The 25427-nt window shown below is 54.3% G+C and overlaps 7 protein-coding genes across 7 annotated transcripts; 4 read left to right on the top strand and 3 right to left on the bottom strand.

Moving 5' to 3' along the window:
* Positions 1–4106: 4106 nt before the first annotated feature.
* NCS57_00889400 (Transcriptional repressor rco-1) lies at positions 4107–6167 on the top strand (the record flags this gene model as incomplete). Its single annotated transcript, XM_053058693.1, has 4 exons — positions 4107–4239; positions 4313–4394; positions 4453–5410; positions 5472–6167. The coding sequence occupies 4 exons, from the start codon at positions 4107–4109 to the stop codon at positions 6165–6167; spliced, it is 1869 nt and encodes a 622-aa protein (XP_052912524.1).
* A 543-nt stretch (positions 6168–6710) lies between these two features.
* Positions 6711–7576, bottom strand: NCS57_00889500 (uncharacterized protein; the record flags this gene model as incomplete). The annotated part of the gene is made up of 2 exons (XM_053058694.1): positions 6711–7173; positions 7317–7576. The coding sequence occupies 2 exons, from the start codon at positions 7574–7576 to the stop codon at positions 6711–6713; spliced, it is 723 nt and encodes a 240-aa protein (XP_052912525.1).
* Positions 7577–9095: 1519 nt separating this feature from the next.
* On the top strand, positions 9096–11339 carry NCS57_00889600 (Aa-trans domain-containing protein; the record flags this gene model as incomplete). Its single annotated transcript, XM_053058695.1, has 5 exons — positions 9096–9259; positions 9315–10396; positions 10450–10610; positions 10663–10728; positions 10782–11339. The coding sequence occupies 5 exons, from the start codon at positions 9096–9098 to the stop codon at positions 11337–11339; spliced, it is 2031 nt and encodes a 676-aa protein (XP_052912526.1).
* A 1458-nt stretch (positions 11340–12797) lies between these two features.
* Positions 12798–14663, bottom strand: NCS57_00889700 (Protein kinase domain-containing protein; the record flags this gene model as incomplete). The annotated part of the gene is made up of 1 exon (XM_053058696.1): positions 12798–14663. One exon carries the CDS (start codon positions 14661–14663, stop codon positions 12798–12800), a length of 1866 nt encoding a protein of 621 aa, XP_052912527.1.
* A 6273-nt stretch (positions 14664–20936) lies between these two features.
* NCS57_00889800 (Enolase-phosphatase E1) lies at positions 20937–22262 on the top strand (the record flags this gene model as incomplete). The annotated part of the gene is made up of 3 exons (XM_053058697.1): positions 20937–20982; positions 21130–21170; positions 21633–22262. 3 exons carry the CDS (start codon positions 20937–20939, stop codon positions 22260–22262), a joined length of 717 nt encoding a protein of 238 aa, XP_052912528.1.
* Positions 22263–22703: 441 nt separating this feature from the next.
* NCS57_00889900 (25S rRNA adenine-N(1) methyltransferase) lies at positions 22704–23582 on the bottom strand (the record flags this gene model as incomplete). Its single annotated transcript, XM_053058698.1, has 1 exon — positions 22704–23582. One exon carries the CDS (start codon positions 23580–23582, stop codon positions 22704–22706), a length of 879 nt encoding a protein of 292 aa, XP_052912529.1.
* A 526-nt stretch (positions 23583–24108) lies between these two features.
* NCS57_00890000 (Ribosomal-L23eN domain-containing protein) lies at positions 24109–24976 on the top strand (the record flags this gene model as incomplete). Its single annotated transcript, XM_053058699.1, has 4 exons — positions 24109–24139; positions 24435–24487; positions 24545–24837; positions 24889–24976. The coding sequence occupies 4 exons, from the start codon at positions 24109–24111 to the stop codon at positions 24974–24976; spliced, it is 465 nt and encodes a 154-aa protein (XP_052912530.1).
* Positions 24977–25427: the final 451 nt, after the last annotated feature.

Genomic DNA, 25427 nt, shown 5'->3' on the forward strand with positions numbered 1-25427 from the left:
GGAATGAGATGAGATGCGCCAAGTGCCGGTGCAAGCAACGGTCGTCTTTGGAGCAGAATCGCATGATGGAAGACCAACGGCTCCGAAGTAGCCCGTCCGGACAGGTCCTCGTTCCAGGGAGAAAGAGGACCAAGGCGGCTAGGCGCTCATCGGTGGATTCACAGTGGGAAATGGAACATTTTCCAAGGGTTCAGAGCTTCCCATGCCCTGTTGTGTGTGGTGGCCTGTTTCGGCTGGCACGGGCCCGAGCATTCGTCTGCCAATCAGCGATGGGTATGACCTTGAATCCCTTAGCATCCCGAGAACGAGAGATCGAACGACTTCTAAATGCATCATTGAATGGGCGTTCTGTGCCGCAGCAGGCATGGAATAGGCGTTGTTCAGCTTGTCGATCAGTAAATATTGTTCTGCTAATCAATTGGCACTGGCTCTAATTGTGCGTCAATACCGCAAAGTACCCAATTCAAGTGAATTGATAAATAAAAGCAGCCAGGCATACCATGAATCACCAACAACACCACAGAGTATCGACAGCCTCAAAAATGAATTGTTTACACTGACGACATACAACAAGCGGTGGGCAGCTGTGGAACCCGGGATTAACCTCCAACAAACTCCTATTCCCCTGTCCGTCCAGGCACAAGTAACCGGCACGGCATGTGAAAAAAAGCCAGTAATTATGCTCTTCGATTGGAAGCTCGCTAGGAACCAGCCGGTCAACCCGTGTAAAAGAGGGCATAAATAGTTGTGAGGGTGGGGATACGGAAACGAATACGTCGGGGAAAACGTTGGGCTGAGTTGAGGTACGTACCGCCTGATTTGCAGTCGACGGGAGCTCCAAAGACCCCTAACCCACGAGCGGGATTGTGGTGTGCCCGCCCGGTCGGCTCTTGACGGACGAAAATGCCGGTCGGTCTACGGACTGTCGAGCCCGGGGATAACCACGGCATATTTGAGCCCGGCGTAGACTTATGGCGAATCAGAGTCATCCGGCCATGGGAGCTCTGAATACCTACTCACCGGTGTGCCGGTTTTCTGTTGTTCCGGGAGTTCTGTGAATACACCGTTGGCGCCTCGTCTACCAGATGTTTAGCATTTCCCTGATGGTACGTATTCGGCACCGTTTCAATTAATACTCCGTCCGCTGAACCCTACAGTTTCGTGACATTTCACTGTGGCCAGTATGCTTTCTCACCTCCGATTCAGCTTCACACCGAGTCCGGCGGCCTTAGAAAAGCCTGGCCGGGCCAGACCGGCCTCGACCGGCGTTGCTTGGCTTATCTATCCCGTCCACTCGGACTGGTAGGTTGAAACCCCGGATTATCAATCGGAAAAATACTCGATATTCTCCTTGGCCATGTTTCCCCAGATTGACTTTGGACTGACTCAGCAGATTCCTTCGTTTTCCCCTTTCAGTAGTCTCTTCGAGTCGTGTTCCAGGCGAATGATCGCCATGTATCTTGAATCACTCATGTGTGTCACTGCACCTCAAAATTCCAACACGGACAAAAATAACCTTGATAGTTCCATAACTGTGGCGTCTGCGCTCCTCGGCCTAGACGCCGCCCAGCTATGCTGTATACTTCTGTTCCTCGACGGCACGCCAGATAATCCAACTTTGTCCTCATCACCACTGGAAATGTGGCACCAGTCACCTCTCGTCAGCCGGCGCACAGGCGTTACACCGAGTTGCCAAAGGAGATATATCCACCCTATCACACCTTGCCGTCGAGGATACATGTGTCTTGGTGGCGGCGCGGCTCTTTGACATGCAAACAATTCGCCAGGGTCGGCGTGGCCGCTGGTGTAGGCCAAAGGAACACACCCTCATTCCTGTTTCCCACGCGGGCCTCTTTGTCGGCCGGTGAGGAACGGGTGGGTTGGGGATGTTGACACTTCGTACTTCTTGGCCGCACCCTGGGGATTGTGTTGGTTGGGGCCCCCAATATGCGTGTCCTATACTTGTCATTTTCAACCGTCGTAATGGTGCTTAGCTGCAATGTAGAAGCATGCAGTCCCGCACAAGTAAGCCTGCATGATGTTGACGACACGCTGCGAGGGTGTCACCAGAGAGAACGTTGTCGAGGGAATCTCCCACCAGCTCTATAGGGTATGTTGCGCAGCATGAATGGATGCCATCACTGAGCAGGGGATGCTGCAGCGAGCTTGTCAAACCCCATAGCCACTAGCGTAGACGGACACATGGGGACTTGGCCTAACGACAATGTTTTCTATCGTGCCATGATGTGTCGCGACATTGGTGTTGCGAATGGCGCACCTGTAGATCGTGAGCTTCAAAGGAAACGTAGTATACAGGTCCCGGCTTATATCACAGCGATAGACACGGCGACGCGAGGGTATTTATCTGCATCAGGTCCTCGAGTGAAATCGTAGCATCTTCTGCCACAAGGGTGCTTCGTCTGAAGGATGCACCAGGGATGGAGCTTCGGGCGGCGCTCCGATGACGCTGAAACCACCCCTCACGCTCACGCTTCGTTTCCTCATCTCGATATCTCGGCCGGGGGCATCTGCGAGAGCTCAGTGGCTGATAATAGTGGCGACTATTCCCGCCTCGACCAGTACCTGGGCGCTGGGCACCCCAGGATCTGTCGCGGTGTTGCATCACAGGCGGAGGGAGTACGTGCCAAGGAAGGGAGGCGTGAGTTGAGAAAAGGTCCCCAGTTATTAGGCGAAGGAGGCTCTTTAGAAGACCGCAATCAATTTGGGCGAACCACCAGAGAGAAGCCAGCGCCAGGTCTGGGAGGACAAGGGTCATCTCCTCAGCCACATGGAGACGATTTCGAAAGTCAGCGGCTGACCCGCAGCAAGCCCCGTCCTTCCTCCCAGGATCCACTGCATGTGCCCGGCGCCAGGTCAAGCTGGAGGGTGTGTGCGCTTCCGTCGGGACGGCAGGTACGTTGGCTGCAAGTACCCTGCACCGTGGGCATGTACCTCGACCCCACCGACCGTGCCCGGTCCCCACTCATCCCCGGCCCTGGTCCACATCCGCAAAGGGGACCCCACTCCGGGTCACCAAGATATCGCCAGGATCGCAGGGGTATGGTAGCCCTGGGGCACTAGAGGGATGCACACAACAGGCTGACAGGGCACTCGAATCCGTCCCAAGGTCGCTGAAACGTGATGAGGCACATGACGGAGAGTGAGAGCTCCTGCCCCTGCTTGCCCCCCGATTCGGCCCCGTACAGCCGCCCCACCTGCAGTCGCCGCTTAAAGTACCGCTACCTAGCCTTGCTGCATGTCCCCTGCGACCGCCCGGCAACCTAACCTCTCCCCATATCGCTGCCCCTAGGTAGCCCACCCCCTCAGCGGCTCCCGTCCGCATTTTGAGAGCTCGTGGCTTCTCTCATCTAGCATCCAACACATATGCAGCACGTCCCATTAGGCCCGTTCCTTTCAACAGTTTTTGCAGCACGATTTATAGAGGCTTACAGGGATCTTCAACTGGAGGCGCTCACCCTCTCACCTTGGCAAAGGCGAGGCTTGTTCTTCCTGGTCTCCGTTCGGCGTAGTTCCAGCCGCCCCACTTATTACTGCGGCACCCACACCTCCCCTGCACCTTCCGTGCACGAGCCTGTTAGCACAGCGCTGTACCACGCTGCTTGGCCTTAGCACACCTCCAGCACCTCCATCGGGTGCTGCCTTTTTTTTCTTGAAGAGCCCTTTTCCTCCCCCTTCCACCTTCCAACAACATCATCGCGCCTAACCCACCCATCCCAACCATCCGACTCTGGGCTCGGGATCAACTCTCCATCTCCAGTCGCATACTCGCTACGACACTCACCGGCCCTTGTCCACCTCGGGCCTATCGAGTCAAGTTTTCTTACCGACGCCTTTCTCGTCAACGTCCCGCGTTCGCGTTCGCGTCGTTGGTTGTCGTGGTCATCAAAACCACCTTGGCACCCAGCCTCGCGCTGTCCTCTACGTCCAACGGCGCGCGCCAAAACTCGATAATTCGCGCCGCACGCGAAAAGACATCGACTACGATCCGCTTCTCGTCCGTCCCGATCTCCCATCGCGTTTTTGGTCCATCTCGGCCTCGCGGCAAGCGTCGTTACCGAACTCGTCGCTGAGACCCGCCTTGCGCAATGTCGATGTACCAGCATCGGGGAATGGGGGCAGCCCCCCCAGGCAGCTCGAATCGTCTCAATGACTTGCTCAACGAGATTAGGCAGGAGTTTGAGAACCAGTCGCGCCAGACGGAGGGCTTTGAGCACCAGAGTATGTCTAATTGTCTAGCTATGTCATAGCGGTAGCGCATTTTTCTTTGGACGTCGCTGACTCGTTTAAACAGTCGCAGCGCAAGTCAGCGAGATGCAGCTCGTGCGAGAGAAGGTTTACCAGATGGAGCAGACGCATATGACCCTCAAGCAAAAGTGAGTTGTATTGCGCGAGCTGAAAAGTTTGACAAGGCATTAACCTCTCGATCTATAGGTACGAGGAGGAGATTAGCATGCTCCGACACCAGCTCGAGGCGGCCAGAAAAGGTGCCCCTCAGCCCGGCCTCCCCGGACCTCCACAGCACGCTGCACCCTCCCAGCAGCCCCCATCTATCGCCCCCGGCAATGGTCTCTTCAGTGGCATAATGGCTGGTGGCAGCCAGGCTGGTCTTGCACCTCCTCAGCAGGGTCAGCAGCAAGGCCAGCAGCAGCAGCCACAGGGCGGACAACAGCAGCAACCATCGCAGCAGGGCCATGCCCCTCCTCAGGAGCAGCAGATGGGACCTCAGCACCAGATGGGTCAGGGCCCCCCTGGCCTTCCTGTCCCTCCCCCTCATCCCAATGCCCAGCAGGCTCCTTACTCTCAGAGCTACCCTCCAGGCCCAGTCTCCAACGGTATGGCTCCTCAGCCTCCCCAGAGCACTGCCTCTCCTGGCCCCGGTCGACGAGGTATCGGCCGACCTCCTAATGCCGTCGGACCCGCGACTCCTCAGATTAACACTCCAGTCCCGTATCCCGGAAACGCGGCGTCGCCTCAGGTTAGCCACCCGACTCCCGACCACGCTCGTATGGGGGGCCCTCGCGCTCCTCCCGTGGGAAACGCCCTGGGCGACCTCGAAGTTGATGCTGTGGCTCCCCACAACAAGAAGACGGGCCAGGACTGGTACGCCATCTTCAACCCTCAAGTGCAGCGCGTTCTCGACGTCGACCTTGTCCACTCTCTCAACCACGAAAGTGTGGTTTGCTGTGTGAGGTTCAGTCACGATGGAAAGTATGTTGCGACTGGCTGCAACCGATCTGCCCAGATCTTTGACGTGCAGACTGGTGAGAAGGTTTGTGTTCTCGAGGACCACAATGCTTCCGACATGAGCGCCGATCTCTACATCCGAAGCGTCTGCTTCAGTCCTGACGGTCGTTACCTCGCCACTGGCGCAGAAGACAAGCTTATTCGCGTAAGTACTCTATCAATACTCACCTCGATACTACTAGAGCAAACACTAACTTACTACAAAGGTCTGGGACATCCAAACCCGAACGATTCGCAACCACTTCTCTGGCCACGAGCAGGATATTTACTCACTAGACTTCGCTCGCGACGGACGAACGATCGCCTCGGGTAGTGGTGACAGGACTGTTCGCCTGTGGGATATTGAGCAGGGCAGTAACACACTCACTCTCACGATAGAGGACGGCGTTACTACTGTTGCCATCTCTCCCGACACTCAGTTCGTTGCCGCAGGCTCACTCGATAAGAGCGTGCGTGTCTGGGACATTCACTCGGGCTTCCTCGTTGAGCGTCTCGAAGGACCTGACGGCCACAAGGACAGTGTGTACTCGGTTGCTTTCTCGCCCAACGGCAAGGACCTCGTCTCTGGCAGTCTTGACCGGACTATCAAGATGTGGGAGCTCAGCGCCCCTCGTCAAGGAAACCAGCCTGGCCCTAAGGGCGGCAAGTGCGTCAAGACGTTTGAAGGCCACCGTGACTTTGTTCTCTCGGTTGCGCTCACCCCTGACTCGAACTGGGTGCTGTCCGGATCCAAGGATCGCGGCGTGCAGTTCTGGGATCCCCGGACGGGCACAACGCAACTCATGCTGCAGGGACACAAGAACTCTGTCATCTCGGTTGCGCCGAGCCCCCAGGGTGGTTACTTTGCCACAGGATCTGGCGACATGAAGGCTCGCATTTGGTCGTATCGTCCGTACGCTTAACCAACCACCCACTTAGCGGCTCTTTGCGTAGATGCCGAGGGGGAGGCAATATCATGGTTACGAAAAGCTATACAGGAGGACTACGAAAAAAGAAATGCAAGTTAGGGAGCAGATGTACTGGGAAGATGTTTTCGGGAGCCTTTATTGACGGGAAGCGGCCAAGGGGAGCTTGTGACGGGAGTGGGCGACGACTATTCTTGTTTCTTGGGACTTGGACACGGCAAAGACGATGCGCACGTTCAGCCCAACGGCGCGAGGGAGGATCTTGCGAAAGAGGCGCAATAGGACTGGAGGAAATGAGGATCAATCACACCTCTCTTTGCACTGGGCGGAACGAAAGAAAGAAAGAAGGGAGGGAGTGGAGGCCTTGTATGGATATTCGCCGGTTCGATGCTTTTCTACTTGTGCGTCTTGTGTTTATAATGAATGATACTTTTTTTTCTACTCTGAAGGCGCATATCCGACATGTATTTTGTGAGATGTGACTGTGATATATGGATGGTGGGGTGTGCGACTGTAGTTGTATTTGACTGAAGCAAGAGATCATAGTGAGCCGAAGAGACTGGAGAGTGCATCGCCACCTTTTTTCTTCTTTTTCTTGGGTTTATCCTTGGCTGGATCTTTTGACGAGCTCTTTTTTGTGTCTTTTGTTAGACTCTTGAGCTTGCGCTCCTTGGAAGGAGGGTCTGTTAAGTGGGCGTCTGGTTTGGTTTCCGGTTGTGACGTAGTCGTTTTTCGAATGGGTAGCACTTCGTTGCGCGAAATGGTAACGCCCATGTCTATATCTGGGCTAACCGTCTCGGCAGGTGTTGAAGTCTGGGAATTGGAGGAGAGGATTGAGCCGGTAGTAGTTGGATTTGCTGAAGCTGAAGCTGAAGCTGCAGGTATTGTGTTTTGATCGGCGGGCACAAGATCGGAGAGGATACGGTTGATGCGGGCGAGGATAGAGAGGAGTAGGAGGCCAAGGGGGGCATGTTGGTTGTCGGCGGCGAGCTGGGAGAAGGCGCTGTTGAAGAAACGAGCAGTTAGTTACATTAAAGGCGCATAATGAGATCACTGCGACCAGGCGCATAGTATATGGCTAAGCCTGCGGATAGGACAGTGTGGACTTGCATATATGTGCGGGGGACTACATGGCGAATCATCCACTTTGCGCGCGCCAGAGCTGGATGGTTGTCGCCCTCGACATTTCCAGGTTTGTTCTTGTTCTTGATCGACCGGGGGCGAGATGTGAGGTCGGTCGAGAGGTTGCGCGCAGCGCGACGGACGAGAGAAAAGGAAGACCACCAGTGGGAGGAATGGTGCTGATTCCTATGGCGGTGGGCAAAGGCGTTGAGGATGGGAAGGACTGGCGCGAGGGACTCGTTTGCGGTGGAGAGAAGGGCGGCGCTTGGATGTGGACTCGTCATGATGGATGTGTCATCTTAGATAGATGTAAACGCCTAGATCAATTGAGTGGATATGATGGCTCGGACGCGCTGGATCGGGACGAGCTTGAGATTGATAGGTTTGGTGTTGAAGATGTGACGTGCAGTGGACTTTTCCTTGGTGGAGCGATAAGATAAGGATGGGTGATGTGCACCACACCATGCAGGTCAACGGGCGGGTTTGAGCGGAGAATAGTTACTTTGCTAGTTTGCAAGATGTGAGATTGGATGATAACACTTGATAACAATAGACCGAGAGTTTAGTCAAGCTGTCTACCTAATTATATCGTGCCCTTAAGTAACGGGAACGGTTCGTGGGTAAGGTAATGAAGTGCTAGTAGAAGAGATCAGGAACAACTTACCTCACCAAGCAGGTACCTAGGTACAGAAGCAATTCCCTTTGACCTGTATCATTCTCTGCCTCTGCATCATCTCTAGTTGCACCACATACACATACATACTCTCTCCCCTCTCAGTCAAGTTTGGTCTCGTGAACACCTTTTTTTCTCCACCGCCCCATAGCAAAAAAATCAAGGCCTGGCCGATGGAGTCTCACGAGCCCGTCTGCGGGCAAGGGTGACTTTAGCAGTGGAGTGGAGATTGGGGCGGGACAAGACAAGACAGCTGCAGCAAGGGGGGCCATGCGAGTCGCTCAAATGTCACGATAGACGCTGCCTGTCTTGCCTTGCGTTCCGGAGTAACAAAGACGTCAACTCATGCTTGCTCGTGTCTGCTGTCTCGGAAGGTTGGACTGCCATGGCAGCCACGGCTGTTGTTTGAGAGGACGGGACACCACCAACAACAACGGCCGTACCACTACGAGAACAGACTAGCCAGTTACCGTAGCGCCCGTCTGGTGTCTGGTGCCTCGCGTGGGGATCTGGTTTGGTTCCATGATTGCAGTGCAGACGGTACAGCCGACATGGAGCGTTACCAATGACCATACTGGCTTGGGCAGGTGTGTATCGGCATCGACGATCCCTGCTGGTCCCTAGGGGCATACGGCTACGGCTATCGCGTGCACTGGTCGCGGGCGTTCTTGAGCCATTCTTGGCTGCGATAAGCGTCATGTCCCTGCTTGCTTCGCTTCATTCACTTGAGTCGAGTCGGGTCAGGTCAGGTGTGTTGGCGCCAAACCCGACTTGTCTGTTTTGTCCTTATGCCGATGCTGTCCTGCTTAGCTTCTGCCTCTCTCTTAATCTTTCTTCTACTTCTCATTGTCTTTGATTTGCCCTCAAACTGCACGGTCTGACGCTGTCTGTAATCCCCTGTCCGCCGTTGCATCGCTACGCTCGTCGCACCCCCCTCCAACCCGTTGGGTTTTTTTTCCTCTTTACCTTTTGCCACCTCGGCGCTTTGTCTGTGCGAGCGAGCGACAGACTTGGCAGACAAGGACGAGTGTGTGCAGAAAAATTCTTGCGAGGACTTGGGCGAAGGAAATAGACGAGACAGACGAAAAGACGCGAGGAAAACAAGACGAGACGATACACATACAGACCCAATGGCTCCAGCGCGGAACCCAACCAGTTGGGACGAATACGATGGTAGACCCTCGCCTACAGGCAGTGTGACGTCGAGCGTCCTTGCGCGGGAACAAGCTGTCGACGATGACGATGACGATACAAGCGAGCATGATCATGACAGAGGATTCATGGCGCGACGACGGTATGACAGCCAATACCACCTTGAATAGTAAATCATGACAGCTAAACTTGTCCAGGTCCTCGGTCACCAACCACCTTGCCGCGATAGCAGACATTGGCGGCGTCAACAGCTTCCGATCTTTCGCTAGGAGCTGGCAGCGAGCCGCAGGATTCCCCGAGGTCATTCCTCGCCGACCGAGTTTCGTCCTTGCCGGAGACCAAGACGGGGAGAATATCCAATACGGACGGAGCCATGTCGAGGGCGCATCACAGTCGCAGACAGGACTCTTGCGCCAGCATCTGGAAGCATCTTCGTCGGCGCAGCCCAATGGTGAGCCCAGCTCGAGTCTCGGGTCGTCGCCCAGGCTTATTCGGGGCGCATTGAACGACGGGGAGAGTAAGCCGCTGCTCGATGTCGAGGCTGCTGGTGCTTTGCATGTTGGGTCCTTCTCCAGCCGATCCAGCATCTTTGCCGTTCCCCCTCATCTCGCGGCCCCAGACATTGTTGGCAGCTATGGTTCGTTCCGGAGCACCTCGCCGTACGGCGCTGTAGACGGTACCATGCGCCACCGTATATCTTTTAGTGAAGGCAGCGGATGGGGGGTCGCGGATGAAGAACCAGTTGAGGATGCTGCGCATGGCGAGCACCAGCCGATTCTCATCAAGGAGGTTAAGCAGGGTGACAAGGTTGTGCTCGCTGTCGAGGGTCAGAGCACTCTTCCACAGTCCGTCTTCAACTCGATCAACGCCCTCATCGGCGTGGGCCTTCTCAGTCTCCCCCTGGCCCTCCAGATATCGGGATGGATTCCCGGACTCATCATTCTCACACTGACGGCGGCTGTCACTTCGCATACTGGCAAGCTGCTGGCCAAGTGCATGGACTACGATGCTACGCTCATCACCTACTCAGACCTTGCCTATGTCTCGTTTGGCCCTCGCGCCCGAGTTGTCGTCTCTGCGCTCTTCACTCTGGAGCTGATCGGAGCATGCGTCGCCCTTGTGATTCTCTTTGCCGACTCGCTAGACCTGTTGCTTCCAGGTCTGGCTACTGTTAATACATGGAAGGTTATTGCGGCTGGTTTGGTATTGGTCCTCAATGCGTTGCCGCTACGCCTCCTGAGCTACACCAGCATCGTAGGCATCATGTCAACATTCTGCAGTGCGTATTGCCATCCCCCGTGCTTTCTGTGTTCTCTTACTCATATCCAATAGTCGTTATGATCGTCATCATCGATGGTTTCTACAAACCCCACTATCCGGGATCTCTGCGGGAACCGGCCACGACGTATCTTCTTCCCGAGAACTGGCTTGCGCTGCCTCTTGCGTATGGTCTGTTGGCTAGCCCTTGGGGTGCTCACTCGGTCTTTCCATCGGTATGGTTGTTTGCGCTTGTTGTCGAGGTTCAAGGCTGACTGGAGGTCATAGATCTATCGAGATATGCGTCACCCCTATAAATGGGGCAAGGCCGTCAACGTGACGTTTTCGTTCTCTGTGAGTTATCAGCAAAGTCTCTCGCATCTTACCCCTTTTCTAACTGAGCTCAGTACGTCTTGGATACTTGCCTGGCCGTCATTGGCCTGCTCATGTTCGGCGATGGCATCAAAGACGCCATCACATCCAACATCATCAAGACGGCAGGATACCCCGAAGGCATGGACATCGTCATGTGCATCTTCATCGCCATCATCCCCCTGACCAAGATCCCCCTCAACGCCCGACCCATCATCACGACAATGGATGTCCTCTGCGGTGTCCACGAACATCATCACCATCATCACCATGAGCACAGCCAGTCTTCTCGAACCTCACCCTTCGTCACCCAGAGCATCCGAGGTCTCGTGCGCGTCTTTGTCGTGCTCCTCCTGCTCTTCATCTCCATCGTATTCCCGGCCTTTGACTCTGTGTGCGCTTTCCTCGGCGCTGCACTGTGCACCCTCATCTCCATCATCCTCCCCATCTCGTTCCACCTCAAACTGTTCTGGGACGACGTGCCAGCACGGGAAAAGGTCATCTCTGGTGTGCTGCTGGTCGTCTTTTCCATACTGGGTGTGCTGGGAACCATCTGGACCTTTTTGCCCAAGCACCTCATTGGCGCTGATTAGATGTTAAAGTCCATGTTTTTGTATCATCTTGGCGGCAACGTTCTTGATGAAAACTTGGTCTTGGCTGAGAGTTGGACATTTCATCGATACCAAAGACCTATATACAGAGGATATACATGCTTGACATGTAGCTTCTGCCACTTGACCAAACATTGATACCAATAATACTTGGCAAACACTGTACTCACAATCACCTTGTTACTTGCATGGCTGAGCCTATTCACTTCGCACACCTACATTAGCCTGCATTGCATGACGCAATCACAGTGTCCGATGCTGAAGTAGCTTCGTTTCCCATCCCGTCTTTGTCCGTTGGCATGACGAAGCCGTGCAGTTGCTTTGGATCGAGGGGATTCAGTCGTATCGAAAACTGTGACAGTAGTATCTCTTGATAGACACTGTCATTACTTGAGAGTGCTTCTCCGTGTATCAAAAGATGATGGTAGAGATACATTTGAAACCAATGTACAGAAACCTGCAACTTGACAAGGATTGGCAGAATACCAATCGAACAAATCAAATCATAACCAAACTATCCAGAGCTTCCACCATCTTCTTCCCCGCCCGCTGATCTCCCCAACATGAAATCCTCATGACATCCGCCCAGCCCCGAAAAACCACGCCATCTTTACATCCACCTCTCGGGAGAGCAAAAGCAAGTTCCGAGGAAACCGTTCGATCGGGCCACCTTTGACGGCCATCGACAACAAGATGGAGTTCTCCTCCACTTTGAACGAAACCCTTCAACTGCCGTAGTCAAGCACGCGAGCTATTCGAGCTTAGCCTTGAAGAGAGTGTGCATATTGTAATCCCTGTCTGCGATGCTGGAGAATGGGGAATCCATCGTTCCACACTTTGTCGTCTTCGCCGAAAATCGTTGGCTTCCACCTGGGTCAAGGAAAAAACGAGACACGAGGATCATTCTCCCCTAAAATAGTCGATAGAGTATAACAATGATAATATAAAGTATTACATTACTTTACAATATCATCTATAAATTTATTCATAATGCTCAAGAGTAGTTAGGTAACCCTCTTCATATTCTGGCGTGTCGTCTTTTTCTTGACTCGCGTGGCTTCGTTATCGGCAAACATACCTCGGTCTACAATATCTAAGTTGACTAGTTAGCGAGCACACCATGCTAAGAACAGAGCAATTCATGTCCATCACTGAGGGGTTCAAAGTAAGCTAGGAATGGCCTCAATTCAAACAATTGAGCCATTTAATAGGCATTACAGTTAGAGTGAGTAGAGTAGACATCACAGGCATTGAGTGAGGAAAGTCTTGTTTGAGTGGGTACTTCTGGTATTCACATTATTTCTAGAATATCTGATACTCAGAAAGCGAGTCAGGCTCTCATCTCCATCCAAGCAACGCCCGAAATATCTTCGAGTATCGCGCCAGGGACACCAGACGGCCAAACTACGATTGAAGGCTGCGGAAGAGAATCAATCTCCTTCACCAGCCTCCAACCCACTCAACGTCTCCGAGATCGTTGCGTCTATCCCGACGCCAGTTCCAATCTCTGCCCTTGTTCCAGGGACATTCCTTGACCCGTTCTTTCGCGGTCCCAAATTTGTGGTGATAATTAGAATGATCCCAAACTCCCGCTTCATAAGACTTGTATCCAAAACCAATATTGTGTCGTCGGGGCTTAACAAAGTCCACCGACTTAATCGAATCCAAAGTGGCAACCTGACCCCGGCGTCGCTCGCCAAGCGCCGCCCACTTGTCCAGAGGACTCTTCTTGAGCGGCGGCGAGTAGCGAGGCGTGATGGTGACATGATGTTGAGGCTTGGGAGCCGGGGCTTCCTGGAAGAAGAAGCCGTCGGCAACCAGGTCGTCGTCGATGTCTCCCTTGATGTCGTGCGCATGCGACACCGGCTCGGGTTCCTGTTCCACCTTGTAGGCCTTCTCGGCCTCCTTCTTGATCTCCTCCTTGCTCTCCTGGCTCCACGTCCGGGCATTGAGCTCCTGCAGCATCTGCATCTGCTGCTCACGTTCCTCCTCTTCCTCATCCTCATCCCACATGTCACTCCAGCTCTTGGACACGGCTTCCTGGCGTCCTCCAAACACCATCGACATGGCTGGCGCAGGTTTGGCCATGGTGATGGGGAGGGAGCCGGCGGTGGGGGAAACCCTGTTGAACCGAGCATTGGGCTTGATGGCAAACGACTTCATCGAGACGCCCATGTGAGAGTCGAGAACAGATGACATGGGAGTCTGCATGTTAGCAGAGCACCAGTCAGCGGTAGTCGCCTCCGACTTAGGGAAGAGCTCTTCGGTGTAGCTCTCGTCGTCGGGAATGACACTGAGTTGCCGGCCGGTTCCGTGAAGGGCCTTGGCCCAGGGAAAGGCACCCGTCTCGACCTGGGGAGACTGGATCGAGGGAGTGCGCAGGGGCTCACGGTTGGCAGTGGCAAGAGTGGCGGTCTCGGCGCCGCAGTAGTCGTCGGCATCCTCATCCTCGGTGGTGAAGCTGACAACCCGGAGAAGGGCATCGCGAGCTCCCTCCATCGACCGTCGCTTGGGGTCGAGGTTCATGCACTGCACGAGAACCTCGTATGTGTCCTGAGACATGGAAGGGAACACATCAAACAGAGACTGCTTATCTCGCGAGTAGTCGAGGAAGAGAGGGTCGGCCTCGGTGGGGGTGGTGAAGGGGTTGCGAGAGAAGAGGATGTTGAGAAGGCAGATGCCAATGGCCCAGATGTCCGCCTCGGCAGGCGAGTAACCGGCGCCGGCCGAATCGAACTGCTCGGGAGCCATGTAGCGATCGCTGCCAACAGTCATCTCGTAAGACCACTTCTCGGTAGTTGCCAGACCGAAATCACCGAGCTTCATGGCACCATCCTGGCTGAGGAAGATGTTCTCAGGCTTGATGTCACGGTGGTAGACACCCTTGGAGTGGATGTATTCGACGGCGTCGATAAGCTCAAGCATGAATTGACGAACGTGCTCTGTCTCGAGAGGGCCATGGCCCTTTCGGATAGCCTCGTACAGATCACCCTGACCGCAGAACTCGAGGACCAAGTAGAGGTGCGACTCAGTCTCGAACGAGTCGAGCAGGTTGACGATGTTGGGGTGAGAGGCCAGGCGGCTATGCAAGACGAATTCCTCCGACTTCTCATCGATGGCAAAATCGGAGCTAGCTTCCGGGCAGGCATTCTTCTTGGTGAGGCACTTGATGGCCACGGTCTCGTTGGTCACGAGATCCTGGGCCTTGAAGACCATACCAAAAGATCCATGGTTGAGGGGGGAGATTGTCTGGTAACGTCCACCGAGGAGGACACCGCCGATGAACTTGTCCTTGAGGCATTCCATGGCGAAGAAGGGGAACAAAAAAGGCTAAACAAGAAAAGGGTTGAAAAGAAGTGAAGATAATAAAATGCAGTAGTCGTACAAATGTGTTTTTGTGATTTGTCGATGACCGGTTCTGTAGGTGTGTTCCCGGGGAATAGTTGAAGGTTGAAGCTCTTGTAAGAAACGGCTAGAGCTGATTGAGCAAGTGCAGATGCAGAAAAAGTAGATGGATATTTCGCAGTATGTGTTGAATGTACAGGTTGTCGTAATGTCGAGGAAAGGGCAGCAAAGTGAGCAATTGTTGAGTAGCTTGAGTTGGTTGATGGTCGTTTCGGAATCAGAGGCTCATTGGAGGGTATTCGATAGGCTGAACAAAGGAAATGATTATCGAATGGTCGTGACGGCGAGTTGCGAAGACCGAAGCGGCCGAAGAAGGTTAAAGACAAGGAAAAAGAGATTCGTTATAATGACATGGATGCGTTTTTTGGTTGTTTTCAAAAAGAATGACTCTGACAGTTGAGGAGTTGGGTTGGGGAAGGACGGCTGAGGACGAGGCCGACCAGAGGGTTTATGAAGGTTGACTGGAGTGCGGAGGAGGTTGTAGCAAAAGAGGGGATCCGGATTCGACGTGGCCGATGAGTCGACGTGTCGGACCAGTCAAGCTGGCACCGGGATATAGGGGAGCGGAGCTCACCCGGGCGGAGTTGCTATCGCTCAGCCGGGGAGGTTGAGTCACGCGGGCCGGGTAGGCCGAGTTACGGAGTCGGGGGCGGCTGGGCGGTTGACAAAGTCGAAGAGCAAGTCCTCGACGACTCAATGCAGCACAAAGCGAATCTATGCGACGTGTCCGACTGCAGGTAGCGATTCGTTGATGGGCCGAGGTTCGGCGTCGAACTAGTCGAGGTGCCGGTAAGGAGTAGCTGGCTCGTTGAACGGCAACTCTATAGGTAACGGAACGGAGCAATCGGCTCTAGGCGAACAAGGACTTGGAAGTCTAAGCAGCGACAAACAACACAAGTCAAGGACGCTTCTTCTTCTCGATAATGACCCAAGCTGGATGTATTGGTTGATGGCGCTGGTGTTGTCGTCGCTTGAGTCACAGCTGGGCAGCGTTGCTTGCTTCGGAGGTGGTGGCGAGGCGGAGTCGTTGGGGCGTTGAGATTGGGTGATGGACGGTTTGACAGATGAGATGAGAGTAGATAGGGAGAGAAGAGTGGCAAGCTCGAGAAGAAAGAAGGCCTTTGAAGATGCGGAAAGCGTGCAAAAGAAGGGAAGGAGAGGTGGAGAGATGGCAGGGAGACGATGATAAGAAAGCAGGGGAAAGAAGACGAGAGAAGAGAAGTGAGTTAGAGGGAATGGCGGTGATGGAACAAGGTGGAGAGGGATGGATGGCCATGGATGGATGGGATGGGCCATGGGATTAGTGACTGACTGACTGAGCGAGCGAGCCAGGCTTGACAATAGCGACGCCCAAGACCCATCCAAGGCAGGTGGAACAGCGAGTAGGAGCGAGGGAAGGAGCGAACGGGGGGCGTGCCTTGAGGACTAGCCACCTTGGGTCAGGACATGAGCGACCTGCCGACTGAGGTACCTCCCCGCCTTCGTTTGCCTGCGTGGGTACATGCATTCGTGCTCTGGCTGCAGTACCGGCGCGGCCGGGGTCCGGAGGTGGACGGCCAAGGTGGAAGGCAGGCACGAAGAAGGGACGCCAAGGGCAGGTATGCGTACCTACCGTACTGTACAAGATGGCAACACACTAGAACCACCAAGGCAAAGGCAGGTACGGTACGTAGCGAGCTGCACTGTGACCCCCCGGCCCCGAGCATAAGCCCCCCTGGCTTTTCCTTATTGCTCCACTCGAGGCGGCCTTGATTGATTCCCCTGCCACCCGACCATTAGTGCAAGCCCGCGGCCAGCGAGCGGGAGGCTAACGCTCAGAGGCTTCCCTTGGGGGAGGCTTGCGTCGTGGACGAACCGCGAGCGAGGATGGATGGCGCTACAGTGGGACGATGGCCACGACGGGACAAGGCAGGGCCTGGCCAGCCAGGGAGAGAATGGCGGCATGAAGAACTGCAGCGACCAGACCAGAAACAAGTTGGGGGACCAGGATTGGCGTTGGCCGTCGATGCTGATACAGTGACGGGCGTTCCCTATCGTCTCAGAGTCAGGAATCATTGCGACAGCAGCATCAACAACATGACGACAATCGAAGATCAAGATTCGTTATCGGAGCACCGTTGTGCATGCGATGCCTGTACTGTATTGCACAATTCGTGTTATGTACAGTACAATTCGGATCCCTCGACGTAACCCGCTATCAACACGATGCACCCTTCCGTCTCACTGAGCGGGCAGCGTTATGATGGGATTGCGACGGACCTGACGTGACGTGACGACTTGCCCCTCTGGGCCTAGGCAATCAAGCTGCGTCGCTCTCAACACTGTGCCGTCGACGACGGCACGGCGTCCTCTGGCTCAGGTTCAGGCTCAGTGCGGACTGTCACGCTGGCGCATGGCGGGTCGGGGCTCCAGTTCTTGGCCCCGGAGTCAATTCTCACATCAACGGGAGTCATCAGCGTCCGGTGCCGGCTCGCGACAATCAGTCACACGGAGGGTACGTGGCCCAAGCGGGGAGAATTGGTGACGGTTCGAGTACCTTCTGTCGGCGTCCAGCTGCCGGGCTCCTCTGCCAGAAGCTCCAAGGTGTCCTCGACGGGAAATGACATGTTGGTCAGCGTGACCCTACAGTACGCGCCCCCGTCGCGCACGGTACCTTCGCGGCAGAAACAGAGACAGTCGGCTTGGGGCCATGGACGGGCTCAGACACTGGGAGGACCTTCTGGACCTCTCTGGACGCAGCACCGTGATAGCGGCTTCACCGCCCGATACCCGTGTGGGAGGTATCTGCAAGGCCTTGACTCGGTGGTTGGGCGACCAGCCCGTCCTGTACCAGCCGGCGCAGATCCCAACACGGCTGGGCAACAGAGCTACTGCTGGACGCTGACGAGAGGGTGTACGGGCACGAGGTCTGAATGGGCTGCTTGCCCAGAGGACGCAGCAGTGCGCGTGGCACCAATGGGCTCACGGACGCAGAGAGAGATGCCATCCCCAGGTTTTACTGGGGCAACGAGGCGAATACCGTCCCGTACTCAAGCCCAGAGTCGTCTTCCCCAACAAACTCGGGGTCACGAACTGGGAGGTGCTGCTTCTGAGGTCCTTCTCGTTCTGTCCCCGTGAACAAGGAGTGAGCCCATTTCTGGGCGATCCCGAACAAGAGCGCAGACAAAGACCCTGATTTCTCGGACTCGTTTACGGTGTAGACCTTGTGCACAGTAAATCACAATTCACAATTCGGCTTCACCTTGTTCATGCTTTGGATAGCTCCCGCCACAGTGACAGACGGCTGCCAGCCAACAGCAATCCGACCAGGACTCGGCCAAGCCTTGGTTCAATTGTGCAATTGAGCTACAATGGTACAATGGCAGAATGGCAGATCTCGAACTCGTTCCTGGACCGGCTCCTGGCCATCATTTCTCCACCCGATGTCGAGATATCGATAGCAAATCATCCCTGTCAGAGCTATCAATTCCAATGCCCCCCAGCTTTTGCCGCCATTGTTGTCGATCCTTCCTTCGTCCCGACGCTCGCTTTAACGCTTGAACTTTTGGCGTCTTGCTAATCTTATCAGCGAATTGTGCCTGTCAGCCTGTCTGTCTCAAATGCTCGACGAGCGGGGCATGCAGGGCCTCGAATGGCTTTGGTGGTCATGCACTCCTGGATCCTGCATTCCAGTTGGGCATGCCACCCTGGCTTCAGAGACCTTCTTGGTCTCAGAGCTAGCGATCGTGGAGCGCGGCTGGAGAAACTCATTGTTTACTTTGGAGGGCGAACGAGTGCCATACAGCAACCGCCAGAAGCTTCGAGGTTGGCGAAGGGTTGGCTGTCGTCTCGTACCGAGCAGCCGGTGCGCGTCTGCTGCTACTGCTTACGACCAACATGATGTTCTTCTCGTACTCATGCCCAGAAATAGAAGGGTGTGTGCAGGCTGCTTAGAAGGCAGTGCACCGAGGCTGGTACTGTACGTACGTGGAAGACTGTGTACGGTGGGCGACGGTGGACAGAGTCGTCAGTTCTCAACCGTGACTGGGCAATGTCCAAGGGTCCGTGTCGCATACTGTCCAGCCATGCACAAAGCTTGTGCATCTCTCCACTCCGAATGCAGTAACAAGTAAACATCTTTGCACGAAAGCCATGAGGCCAAGGGGGGGCCTGATACAGATGCTTGGCGTCCAATCCAATCCATTCGGGATAAACAACAACAACAATCCATCCCACAGGTACCTGTACCTGTGCCTCCCACCTCTTGGAAAGCGTTGATCGTACAATCTTGCCAAGTACCGAGCGAGAATGCAACGTGCAACACGCAATTGTGCAACGTCTTTGCCCCGAGTGGCCGGTTCTGAAGGAAGCGCCCGTGATGCATCACTTTGTCGTCCTTGGAGATGCTGACATGCCAGTCTCCGCAGGCGGTGGAGAGGACAGCAAGCAGCAGACAGATCTCGAAGGGCCCGCCCCAACAAACGGGGTCCTATGATGATGAAGCAATAGAGCTTCCGCGGGACGACAGCTGTACTGTATAGCTTCGTAATCCAGCATTCCCGGCTTGTCTCTACGACCCCGCTTCCCGCTTTGTCAGGGACCTGAACAGGAGAAATTAGATGCCGTCATGGTCTTGTCTCGTGTGTTCGAATTGGCCCTGTCTGCTTCTTTTCTTGTTTGCTGCTAAGGTCTGGGCTTGCGTGTCTCATCTTCCCTGACCCCCGTCGTTTCCGGTCCCCCCAATGGCTGTCTGTGACAGTCGTCATATTGGAAACACAATATTTACAATTATCACGCACTGTATGATGGGAGATCAACTCATTTTCAGACAGAGATTCGGCAAGGGCGGGAGGAGGGGAGAGATTGAGGGGGAAGGGATGGGATGGAAGGGGAAGCCATCTTCAGATTGACCTCCTGACAATCAGATTCTTCCAGATTCGCCTGACAATGGGAAGGCGAGTGCATGTCTCTCTTGTCCAGGGTAGCACAATGTCATGGGATTGGGGACACAGGCTACACAAGGGATGTGACCCATCACCTGGTTCTAGGCTCAAGGTGAGGTGACCGAGAAGCAGAAGCCTCTCAGCTTCAGGTCTGGCGCCAGGGGAGGCTGGGGACCGATATGTACAGTGTACACGGGATCAATAGTCAGCAGCCACGCAAACAAGCGTTTCCACAGGCTAGGTCACCAAGTACCGATGACCTGTCCCCTTCGCATCGTGCCGACAGGCCGCATCCTGCGCGTCCTCGCCCAGCTTTCCACCACGAGGTCCGGGAACTCCACTGTTAACCCGATGGAGCTTGCAGGGTCCTTGCCGCTCAAGTGGGAATAGGCGACAACAGCTGTTTTTTCCTCATCTTCTGCTGCATGAACTGGCCACCTGGGGGCGTAACGCCCGTGGATGCTTCTAGCAAAGTCGCCAGGGACTCGTATTGGACTGTTACGGGATTAGCGACAGTCACAGGGGAAGGGGAGTCATCTCTTTCTTTCTCCGGAGTACGGAGAAGCGAGTAGATGATGACACTTGTCACGGAGCCCAAGAGATCCAATTTCCTCCGGTCTTGACCGCACCCGCTCCGCTCCGTCCTCCGAGCCGGGTGACGTGACTCCTTGGATTTCCGAATTGACCTACCCTGCAGGATAGAACGGAAAAGGGAAGCAAGCTGCAAGCTGATTGGCCAAAGCTCAAGGCTGAATGGATCTTTGTTTGGAAACCTTCAACCTCTTGACCGCTTTTCCTCTTGAAGCATGCGCCGTCCAATCCAACGCTGCCATCCTACCACCTTCTATTAGATTTCCAGATTCGATCTTCAGCTGCAACACAACAGCACTCCTTTTCTGCTGCACCAAGCTTAATCTGGATTCAGCTCATTAAACGCAGGATAACACTTCACTTCAGAGAAGGAGTCAGAAGGTCGCCCAAAAAAAAGACCGCGCTCGGAACGAAACTAGCGGCCCGCATTGAATCCAGGAACAAGGACCACCAGGTGCCACGGCCTCAGCAAACATTTTCCTATCAAACAGGGATCTTGTTCTTTTGGGCTCAAACAAGCCCGAAACGGGAAAACGAAAGAAAAAAAAGTTTTCATCTTTTTTCTTGTCTCTCGGTTCGGTTCATCTTGCTCCGCCTCAAATCTCACTTCTTTTTCCGGAGCATCTCTTGACCGCCTCGGGTATCTTGCCGTCCGTTCATCATGACTCTCAATCTCGCCGAGTACGACGTCCTGGTCTTTGATATTGGTAAGACTGAAGTTGTTGTTTGTTGAAATTGAGTTGTTGCTGTGAGGACTATTCTGGGTCTATGGATGTAGTATCGTCAATTGTACTTCTCTTCATCTTGTTCACTTATCTACACCTTCAGAATAGCTTAATAACACACGCTTGCAGAAGGAACCGTCTGTCCCATCTCCTTTGTCAAGGACGTCCTGGTAAGTCGTCCCGTATTCCCGTCTTACTGCTGCGTGTCTCGCGCCCTTACCGCCTCGGAATCTGTTTTCCCTTACCCATCCATGTGCCACCACCACCTACGGTACCTCCGTCCATCACTCCCCTTTACCGCCTCCCGGGCCCGGACCTCCGTCCGGGAACCCACTGGAAAAACACCATCCCCAACCTCCTCATCTCCCGGGCCTCGGCCGATCACCTGCCGGCCCTCACACCCAGTTCTCGGTCCCTGGCTGCCAAACCAGGTTGTGCCAAGTTGCTAGTAGCGCAGGTCTCGGACGTATGCAGGTTGTTTGCTTGCTTGTTGTTGCTCGGCCGCAGACACCCAATCTTTCCAGCCTCTCCCGTCTCTCCTTCACCGACTTCTGCTCTTTCACACGTTTTTTCTGCCCAGTGTCGTCACTCAGCAACCCAACTGACCAAGGTTCTCTCTCTGCTGGCGCTAGTTCCCATACGCCCTCGAAGCTCTCCCCAAGGTCCTCGACCAAGAGTGGGATAGCCCCGAGTTTGCAAAGTACCGCGATGCCTTTCCCGAAGAGTATCGCAACTCGCGCCCCGACTTCGAGGCCCACGTCCGCGATCTCGTGAAACGCGATGTCAAGATCGCCTACCTCAAGTCCCTCCAGGGATACCTCTGGCTGCAGGGCTACAAGTCGGGTGACATTGTAGCTCCCCTCTTCCCCGATGTTGACCCCTTCTTCAACCAGGCCGTCAAGGGCGGCAAGAAGATCATCATCTACTCGTCTGGCTCTGTCCCGGCCCAGAAGCTCCTCTTTTCCCACACAAACTCGGAAAAGTCTGACATGACGCCTCTCATCGCCGACTACTTTGACACCACCAACGCCGGACCCAAGACCGAGGTTGACAGCTACAGGAAGATCATCTCCAGCCACCCAGAGCACAAGGACCTGGGTAGGTGGCTCTTCCTCAGCGACAACATCCACGAGGTCTCAGCTGCCGTCGAGGCGGGTATCCGCAGCGTGCCCGTCATCCGTGACGGCAACGCGCCCTTGCCGCCAGACAACTCTCTGACCAAGCTCGCCATCTCCGAGTTCAAGCATTCGGAGGATGCATGATAGACAGCTGCAAAGGTCCCGGTGGGGAAAGGGTAATCGTCGAATCGTGTGGCACCCTGGTGCGGAGATGCAAAGAGTAGTGACTCGCTAGACATTCTAGTCCCCCAAATCTGAGACCGCACCGTCCAGCTGATCTTTGCTCACTGGTGACTTTGGTGTGCCCGTTATCCATGCATGCATTGCCGTCGCATGTATCGGTGGTGCGACACGGCATACTGCGAAGAATCGACCCATCTTCTCCATCGCAGTAACCCAGTAGACGTTCGCCAAGACTCCGTAGATAACCTCCTCGTCCAGATCAAGTCGATCCTCTTGTGCCAGTTCATTGCCGTGTGCCCGAAACTCCATGAGTTCGTCCATTGTGGAGGGGGAGTTGGTTGGGCACGCGCGCATATGCAGCTCGTTTGAGGTCCCACGCGTTGTCGTGTCCATCCACATCAGTTAGCTTGAATGAGTGGTCGAGGCCTTCAACGTCATAACAAAGTTGTTTCGTGTTCTCCCTGGGTTAATCTCCTTTTTGGCAAAGTCGGACCGCTTATCGGAAACTCCTCCGGTTCTCCTCCATAGTGAGTAGGCTAGCTTCTGAGTCATCTTGGACTTTTCGCGAACGTAGCCAAGCATCGTCATCAGCTCTTCAAACCGGGTCTCGGTAAAGTATCGTGAGTTGTCAACACAGCTGCGAGGGAGAACCACAAATAGACAAGGAAACAGCTTTTCAGCCGTCACCGCCGAATGCTCAGATGCAGGTCGAAGAAAGGAGAGTGTTCTCAGCAGCATCTGACCACGCCCCTCGGCTTCGGGCACGAAGTTGAGCACCAGACTGAGCGAGATGATGTCGAACAACTCAGATTCGTCCTTCGGCAACGGCCGCTCCATGAAGTCTTGCTGCTTGATCCCTGGCTCCTGACTGTTGAGGTCGATATGCTGCATGGAAAAGATGCCACTCGTCGAACACGCATTGCGGGTGCTCAATGCACCAACCTCCAACATGCTAAGGGGTTGGGAGCGTTTCTTGAGATCTGACACCGGCAGCCACTCGAGGAGAACTCTTGACGTGTCACCTCCTCTGTCAACACTCTGTCCCTGCAGACTCGCCTTTTGGTAGTGATCGAGGCCACCCAGCTTGGCGATTTCCGACGCAAGTCGAGACTCTGTGGCCTTGTCCCCTTTGGCCGCGGCCTGCCTCCTTTGCTTCTCGAGCTGGTGGTGTGTGTTGATGAGGGTCCTGCTGGCTTTCCTTGACATGGACCGAGAAGACTTGGCAGTTGGCGGACGGCCGCTGGAAAGGCTTTTCAGCCTTGTCTGCTTTTTGGAGACCATTCTTTCCCCCTAGTCGAGAAGCCTGCCGTGTTGACCCTGAACTAGGCTTCAATCCCCTTGAATCTCAACTATGATATATGTTAGTCTCAGGGGAGGACTTGAATAAGATGTCTTGAACTCACTCTTCGGCAATACTGATGAGCCTCCTTCAAACAGTAGAGTCGTATGAAATATACGTCATTCCAATTGGAAAGACATATTGATCAATATGAAAATTGGCTACAGAATTTGAAGGACCCTTGCAGCTTAGCTCCCTATTTCCAACCCGCTCTCAGCGACCTCGCAAAACCGTGATTACATAATACAAGCGTGGTCAAAATTCCCCTCGTTCCGATCACGTGGTTTTCAGAGCCAAAGTACCTTTGACCAATCAGACCCTCGCGTTCGTCAACCCTAATCGACAATCCACACAGAAGCTAAATTCCTCTTTTTTCTCGCGCTGGTGAATTTGAACTTTTGATCAACCCCGACGACGACAACCAGCACCACCCGACAATCTTCGTGCTCACGACAACCCATCGACACAATGGCCGGCAAGGATACCAAGGGCAAGAAAGGTACGACATGATCTGAAAGAAGCAAAAGAGGGAGAAAGGAGAAGAAGAGGTGGAACACAGAAAATTCAAGAGGGAACGGCGACGGGAATTCTTTCGAAGCGATGCGATATTGGAAACGATAATCTCGGTCGTCGATACGATACGATGGATTCTCGAGCCGAACTCTCGCCTTGAACATCTCCTTCCTCTCTCCTCCTACTCCTCTCGAGCTTCAATACTCCTCCCCGCGCATCATGCAGCAGCAGACTTTGCGAGTTCTGAACAAGGGCGATTGCTGATGCTTCTTGTGATATAGCCCCCAAGGGCCTCTCTAAGGCCAACGCTGCCGCCAAGGCTGCTCTCAAGGGCGTAAGTTGAACAATCCTCACCCATGACGGCGCAACGACCAACTAACTATCATCGCAGGCCAACTCCCACAAGAAGACCAAGGTCCGATACAGCACCTCGTTCCACCGCCCCAAGACTCTGGTCGTCTCGCGCACCCCCAAGTACCCCCGCAAGTCGATCCCCTCGCAGCCCCGTCTCGATGAGCACAAGATTGTCATCCACCCTCTCAACACCGAGAGCGCCATGAAGAAGATGGAGGAGAACAACACCCTCGTCTTCATCGTCGATGTCAAGGCCAACAAGGCTCAGATCAAGCTTGCCCTCAAGAAGCTCTACGACATTGACACCGTCAAGATCAACACTCTGATCCGGTACGTTTTGAACATTATTTTTGACAGTTTCTTTGCTCACATAGTTGAAAGCCCCGACGGTTCCAAGAAGGCCTACGCCCGCCTTACCCCCGATGTTGACGCTCTCGACATTGCCGCCAACAAGCTCTCCCTCGTTTAAGAAAATTAACGACAATGGGCTTGTGGGTTTCTGGCGTGTCTTTGGGTTGGTTTTTGGTCTGCTGAAAAATGCGAGGCATGGGCATCGGAAAAATTAAGGCGTACAAAGAGCTTGTCGTTTAGAGTGCAAATGATCATGAATTCAAGGCCGCCCAGCACGCCGTGCCCGTTGGAATGAAAATTGTAACTATGAAGAGTGAAATCGCGAGTGTTAAAACAGCGAATGTGAAAAGTTGTGTTCTTGTCTATCATTATTGTCGAGTGTCATTCAACGTAGAGACGGTTGACCTTCGAGACGGACCAAGGCCAAAGCATGCCCAACACACGAGGCACCCGTAGTGTCTTCCCCTCATAATATACACGGCCGTCCGTAAATCTCTTCAACCGACAAAGCCGAGCCAGTCCTGGCCATGTCCATGACCCGTCTATTGTACAAACCCCTCCTCCTCCCA

This window comes from Fusarium keratoplasticum, chromosome 6 (assembly GCF_025433545.1).
Source record: "Fusarium keratoplasticum isolate Fu6.1 chromosome 6, whole genome shotgun sequence".
NCBI classification, from domain to species: Eukaryota; Fungi; Ascomycota; class Sordariomycetes; order Hypocreales; family Nectriaceae; genus Fusarium; species Fusarium keratoplasticum.